Source organism: Gavialis gangeticus, unplaced genomic scaffold (genome assembly GCF_001723915.1).
Source record: "Gavialis gangeticus isolate Ggan-Ray unplaced genomic scaffold, GavGan_comp1, whole genome shotgun sequence".
Taxonomy (NCBI): Eukaryota; Metazoa; Chordata; order Crocodylia; family Gavialidae; genus Gavialis; species Gavialis gangeticus.
Window position 1 is genome coordinate 25,186,053 of NW_017729000.1, and position 6,998 is coordinate 25,193,050.

A 6,998-nucleotide genomic window follows, 5' to 3' on the forward strand; every position below is an offset into this window, starting at 1 on the left:
TGTGCTAGCCAGCGTAGCACTGCCAAGCCTATAAAGATGCTGCAGGTTTTTCCTCCCAAGGTGGAGAACCTTGCATTTTTTAGTGTTAACACCACTGTTAAACAAAAGATTCTTGTCCACCCATTTGCTGAGCTTGTCCAGGTCAGCGTGGATTGCCCTCCTGTCTTCAGGTGTGGATGCTTTGCCCCAAAGTTTGGTGTCATTGGCGAACTTGGCCAGTCCACTTCTGACTCCAATGTCCACATCATTAATGAAAATGTTGAACAATATGGGCCAAGGACAGAGCCTTGGGGGACCCCACTGGTCACAGGGGACCACAGCTATTAACTTCCATACATGTAGCTCTGCATTAAAGTGATGGAATTGATTATATTCTTTTAAGTGCTTATTCCAGGGCAAGGTACGTGTCAGGGAAATTTCAGAAGTTCCAGCTGAAGAGGAATAACATAGTTAAGCTCCAAACACCCAAGGTTAGGAGAGTTTTACTGGAGATGCTGACCACAATTCTTTGAGCTGTTTCTGCTCAAAGCAAGGTGACAAGGATTTTCGCTTTTTCAGCGTCCCAGTTCTGTGCCAGGTCAGGGGCTGATTTAGTCTCTAGAGGCAAAAGAGGATCCCCAGGACTGTTCCAAATTATACCCAGCCATGTGTTATTGCGGTACTTAAATGAGATGTGACTGAGGTGCTTTGTACATAGGATGGCACACCCAATACACTAGTGTGGGCAACAAAGGATAAACTATTGGGCTAGGTCTATACCCACCCTGAATTCCACCTAGGTCAGAGGAATTTTATAGTAATCATTTAAGGTGGCATTACAGCCCTTTTATAGAGACAAAGCAGCACAAAAGGGGATGAACAAGACCTAGAATCAGGCTCATTAATGGGCCAGCATTTTCTAATACTCATAGATACCAAAACTGTGGTCAGATTTGCATAAGAACTCAGCTCCCATTTAGGCAACAAAACATGCAGGAAGATTTTCCAGAGAGTTTGAAAATGTTGGATGCTGAGCTCTCTGACCTCACACAGTGATAGCGGTATCATGAAGAGTCATTAAAGTAAGCTGCATCCATGAAGAGCATCCACCCACATTCACCCACCTTTCCAATACCGTGCAGCATTTATTTTGAACCCAGATATTAACAAGGAGGTTTGATTCAAGGTTACAAGAGTTTGCAAACAACAATTTGACACCAGCTATGATCATCTCAGATCTGCTTCTTTTTACTTCGCATTCCACTCCAGATCTCTTTTCAGTACGAGGGAGAGAAAACAGAGCTAAACTACCACTATCACTTGATGTACATGAAGCTATTTTAGGAACAGCTGCATGAGGCTGCCTGGAGTTTAGAAAATGGGACAATTCTTATCACATCCTCCACATTCAGTTTGGGTACAAAGTCTGAAGGAAATCAATAATGAACACATAAAAGGGATTCTCCCTCCAAATACTTTCATCTTACAAGCTGGGGAATAGCTACACATCTTCTTTGGCAAGCCCTTGCAGTTGAGGATGTATGTCTTCCATGATTGTCTTATCTGTGCATCCAAAGATGGCTGATGCGACCTATCTAGGATCAACAGACTCTACTGAAGCTTGGTTTCCATGTGGGGTGGGTGGTGCTGGATTCTTGATTTGGTCTGTGGCACACTGTTTCTGCCGGTCTCATTTTTCCATCTCTTGTTGTTGGCATGAGGTTTCAAAGTACTGAAATCCCTGCAGCAGACTCTTCTTCCATTTGGGGCGGTCCCAGGTGATGGTCTCCCATGAGTTAACGTCTGTGTTGCATTTTTTGTTAAGTTGGCCTTGATACTTATCTACAGATGCTTATCTACATATAAGTATCTGGAGACTCCAAAGGATTTTATTTCTGCCCAGCACTGCTTTGAGTGGCCAAGCAATGATCAGCACTGAGAAGATTGCTTACCATGGATAGAAATCCATTGTGTTTAGTATGTAGTGGCTAGGTCACCCAAAAGAGTGTAAATGTTGCACACCGAAGTGAAATAATTCTTTAACCCCTACGTTAAAGAAATCCCCTACTATGTTGCCAGGTTAGTCAACACCATCCAAGGTATCTTAATTAAACAGCCTGAATTATTTGCTAGTAGTCACTGCCTAGTTATACACACACTAACAGGGTTTGAGGTGACATTGTGGTCATAGATTTATTCTCCCATCACAAGCAAAATTTGGTTTTACATGTTACTTCACAGGCAGATCAAGGGAAAATTGCTGTTGGAACCATGGTGAAGTCATACATGCCCGGTTTTCCAAAAAACCGTCTTTAGACAAGAAAACTCCCAGCCTGTCCTTTTAATTTGAGTTAATGACTACTGTTTGATTTTTCCCGCCCACAGGTATACAGTTTTACACAATGGACATCATCAGGAACATGAGAAGCTTCCCATCCACAATGACCCAGAATCCCAGGAGTCCTGTTTCTAACCAAGAACCTGGAAGAGAACAATCCACCTTCAGGACTGGAAAGTTCTTGGGCTGTAGTACTTTAATACAAACTCATTCATCTTCATTTTCATGGTGCCTCTTGTATGGATCTGAGATGAATGCCCAGCCTCATGAATATGGAGACTCATGAGGCACAGGAGGGGATGTAATGAACAGGATGATTGAGGAGACCTCTCTGCTGCTGCAGAAGAATGTCTGGACCATGTTATCAGAGCAGGACCATATTTGCAGTGCTTTACAGGGGAATGCAGACGTACTTCACTGTATACAAATAACACCCACACAAACCACGCCCAAAAACAGAGTGCTATTTTTTGCTCCGCTGCCATCTTTGCACAGGCCACCTCTTGTTTTTTTGACAATGATATTATGATCTTATAATTTCAAAATTTGACTTGAAAACCTAACATGAAACCATGGTAAATTCTTCCTTTATCTTTTTAAGATCACACCCACATATTATGGTGCTATCAGGAGAGGTAGCACTTCCATATTCTTTATTAAAATGTGAGGTTTTTTTATACGCTTTATTTGTGTGATGTCAGCATGAACTGCTGATTTCCTCCCATCCCATGAAGTCTGGTTCTGTAGATGGTTTTTAAGAAGTCTCTTCAACCAAGATCTCTGTTGGAAGATTCATGGAGCAAAAGCAGCCCATGAAGATCTGAAACAAGCCCCACAGAGATGTACTATATTTGGTAAGGATATATGGCCCACAGGGACTGTGCAAGTCCCTGCAAATGCTATATCATCTTGAGCTAAGTGGCCGGAAGACAGCAGTCATGTTCTGTTCCATTTCCTGCAATTAGATGTGTCCCAATCTCCTGGCAAGTCATCAGTGCAGTCCTTATTTGGGCAACCTTTGGGCACTCCTACTGTAAAAGAAGGTTGGTGAAGAGATTGGAGAATATCAATCTGTAATTGATCACTAAGTGCCATCTTGATAAATATGTGTCATCTAAAGAGCTTTCCTAGCTAAAGCTGTAAGAATAAATCCCACTTGCATGATTTTTTTTGGATTCCTTCCAGCTCTGAGACTTATTTAAAAAGTTTTAGAGCTTTCAACTGTTGCTGTACACACTTGTCCCCTTACAAAAATCTCAGTTCCTAGGTACTTCCTGCATGCATGTGTTACTATTTTTCCTGTAAGAAGATTCCTCCTTTGCATGTGAATGACACGCATGGCTGTAGAGCTAGGGACCTTGGGAGTCTGATTTTAATTGAGGGGGGAAATGTGCAGGTTCAAGACTGTGAACCTGTAACCTCTTGGATGAAGATATACCCCAAAGATGACAGCCACAACGTGCAAAACAGAACTGTATTTTGTTACATTGTGTTATCATGTACAGATTTTTTAATGTAAAGAAAAAAAGTTGACATTATTTATTATTATTTTTTAAAAGAATTAAGTGTTTCTCCATTAAAAGCTTCTAAATGTGGGAGCTTAACACACACACATATATATATTATTTTATTAATGTTCTGTTGCTATGTGACAGGTACTTACTGTAAAAGAACTACTCTGAACAAAGACAAAATATTGCTTAGTAAGAAGTTTTTGTACCTAAGGGCAAGTGGGATTCCTATTACCATGTCTAACTATCCTTGACTTCCTTGATATGTTCTTCTCACCCAGGACAGAGTTGTTGCTAAAGGTTCTGGTTCTCTCCTTTAATAGTCCTAAAATGATGAAAGGGTAGAACTAAACAGTTTTTTTCATCTAGAAAATGAGGTGATTATAAATGGGTGAAGAACCAATGCTTGTGACTCTAAGCACTGGCAGTAAATGTAACAAGTTTTCTAAAAGAGTGGGCAGGTTACATAATATGAGACACTTATAGGTTTATCATCATTAGACCTAAGTTCTGCAACCACATTATCACAGAGTTGATTTGCACATGGTTCAGGCCTCAGTGAAACTGTTTGTATAAGGAATACTGCTCACAAGATTATTTGCAGAGTGAACAGCTAAGGCTGTAGAACAGAAAGTGATGGATCATCGCATTCATCCAAAGTGTCAAACTTCTTCAAATAATATCTAGCAAAGCTTTTTCTCTGTCCCCACAAGAAGGCGCTGGAAAAGACTAGCTGAAGGTCTCTGTAAATGGTATGGGACCAGTTGCATGGTGATGCAATGGTAGTGGTGCAATGGTGTTTCATCTTTCCTCTCATGTTCTTGGCCTGTTGTTTACTCTCTATGTATTTTAACGTGCTTTGACAATATATCTGGTCTTAATTTAAGAAAAAACATCCTCAGTACTGTATCTTTCTCATGGAAAACATTCAACTGAGATATTCAACTCACAAGGCAAAATGGTCAGTGGCTTTGAAACAGAGACCCCCTATTCCAAACCACTTAGCGTATTAAAGAAATACAAATGTCTGTGTTCTGTGTCACTTCTGGCTAATGGCTCGTTGATACCAAGTCCAGGAGGTTTCTGTAAGTTAGCCTGTAACTAGCTACCTGGCAGCTATCATCAAGACAACAATTACAGCAATGTTTCTGTGCACCCAGTGAATTACACTGTCAGACACCAAAATGACCCAGTACTTCTCTGGGGATTTGGGGTGTCTCATGATTGGGACCAGCACCTGGTTCCTTTTCTAAAGCTTCATTTACCTGCTCGTTGAGTGACTGCAGCAGATTGGGAGTCTGCCATTTCATTGCCCATTCTGGCTAGTGAGTTTGGAGCCCATGCCAGGTGCTCAGGTTATCCAGTTTCAATCCGATTCAGCACAGCAGAAGTACAGTGCTGAGTAGTGTGTAATGCATCTGCCATTTTTATAAATAAAATTCCTCTGTGTACATTGCATGAGAGTTAATTCCATTTTTTCAGTATTATTTACAGTATTTTTAAGTGGTAATATGTAATCAGCTGAGCCCTTCTGCATGGGTAAAGTGTTTCTGGGAAGCAGGGGGCAGTGTTTCTTTTATTAGCTCTCTGACACTGAGGAAGCTATATGATCTAGAACAATTATATCATAGCCTGGTGGAGGAGGAGACTGCAAGATATGAGTCCTAGTGACTGCTTAATAGCTGTTTCAAGGGGATTGTTATATCAGGGCTACGATTTGTAACCACTGTTATGAAAAGAATGCTAGGGAAACAGTCAGCCGTAAGACACAGCATGAATAATATCAACATTGGTGGGAAACCAGTTAAACCAGCTTTTTATGGAGGGTCAGATCCTTTGCTTGTATAAATCAACAGAGTCCCAGTGACCACCATTGAGTTACATACATGGGTCTGACTGCTGAAGGCAAGAATTGTTTCTGAATTTGCTGAATAGTGAATCCTGATTCTCCCCTGCCAACATCTGTTGGGTCCAGGGGATCGTTGAAACTCATGGGGCTTCCTGCAAAGTACCATGAGTTACAACGGGGAGCTGCTCTTTTGTCTGCTCAGACAAAGATCTGCTTGGACCTAATAACCCCTGGCCTGGTTAAGTCAAGCCAGTTCCTCTATTCAACAGCACGCAGAAGAAAGATGGGTTTAGTATCATATCCAGCCACCTTTAACTCCTCAGCCTTAATAACGAGGTGTACAGCTGGATGAGCTTTTTGGAACAAGTCCTGAGGGAGGCAGCTGCACAGCTGGAGCCATAGCATGGTAGCTTGTTGCCATACCTCATGCTACAAATGATCACTATTCCAAAATTCAAAGCCACCATTCTCTTGTGTTGTTTTTTCCTAAGATAGAAAAATAATCATACATAATAAACACGTTGCAAATAAATAGTGCCTGCAGAATAGAAGGAAGCTCTGAAGAAGAGTGCAAAGAAGAAACTGTACATTTCAGTTAACTGATGAGCAAGACTGTCTGGAGAAACACAAGGCAATAAATGGATGGTTCATGTTCTGTAAATTCCAGTGCTTCAGGCAGTCAGAGGCTGTATTGCTTATTGAGCTGCTGCCAAGGAGGTCACTCTAACAAACACCATGAAATGAATGCTTATGGGTTTTTTTTTGTCCCTCATACTTGTCTCCCTCGCTTCTATTTTAGCATTTAGTTTACATTGCCAGCTTTTACTCCTGGAGGGGAGCAATGTATGAAAATAAAGGAGGAGGATATCTTAGATGGGATATATGCTTTACAATGTACAATTAGCAATTCCTTCTCAAGCAATTTAAAGGCCAAGCTACCCTCAAATTGTAGACATGAAAACAACAGTTGCCTTCTCATATAGGACCTACATTAAAACAGCATTTGTGCATTTGTGTGTCATCTGGGCAGAAGTATCTGTAGAGCCATGAAGGGTTTCAGGACTGGAATAATACATAGCAGAAAAGACTGAAATGGAAGTGTATTTGAAGAGATGTGTAGGAGATACACACAGTTCCTATCCGTAAGATGCCCAACTCCCAACACATGGGTTCCATGTCTACCTTGTGAAGCACTAAAATTCACCAGAATCTCAAATTAATTGAAATTGTGTATGTGTGTGAGCATGCCACCGACCCCTTTCTCTCTGCCTCTTTCTTTTTAGCACATTACCTTTAACTGCAGGTACTAATTCTTACCTGG

At 41.2% G+C, this 6,998-nt stretch overlaps 1 protein-coding gene across 1 annotated transcript in view; it reads left to right on the forward strand.

Moving 5' to 3' along the window:
- HTR4 (5-hydroxytryptamine receptor 4) overlaps positions 1-5,284 on the forward strand; it is a 363,305-nt gene extending 358,021 nt beyond the window's left edge. The window contains exon 7 of the mRNA XM_019506454.1: positions 2,365-5,284. Coding sequence (XP_019361999.1) covers positions 2,365-2,452 — 88 coding nt within the window. The 3' untranslated portion in view covers positions 2,453-5,284. The remainder of the gene's footprint in view (positions 1-2,364) is intronic.
- Positions 5,285-6,998: the final 1,714 nt, after the last annotated feature.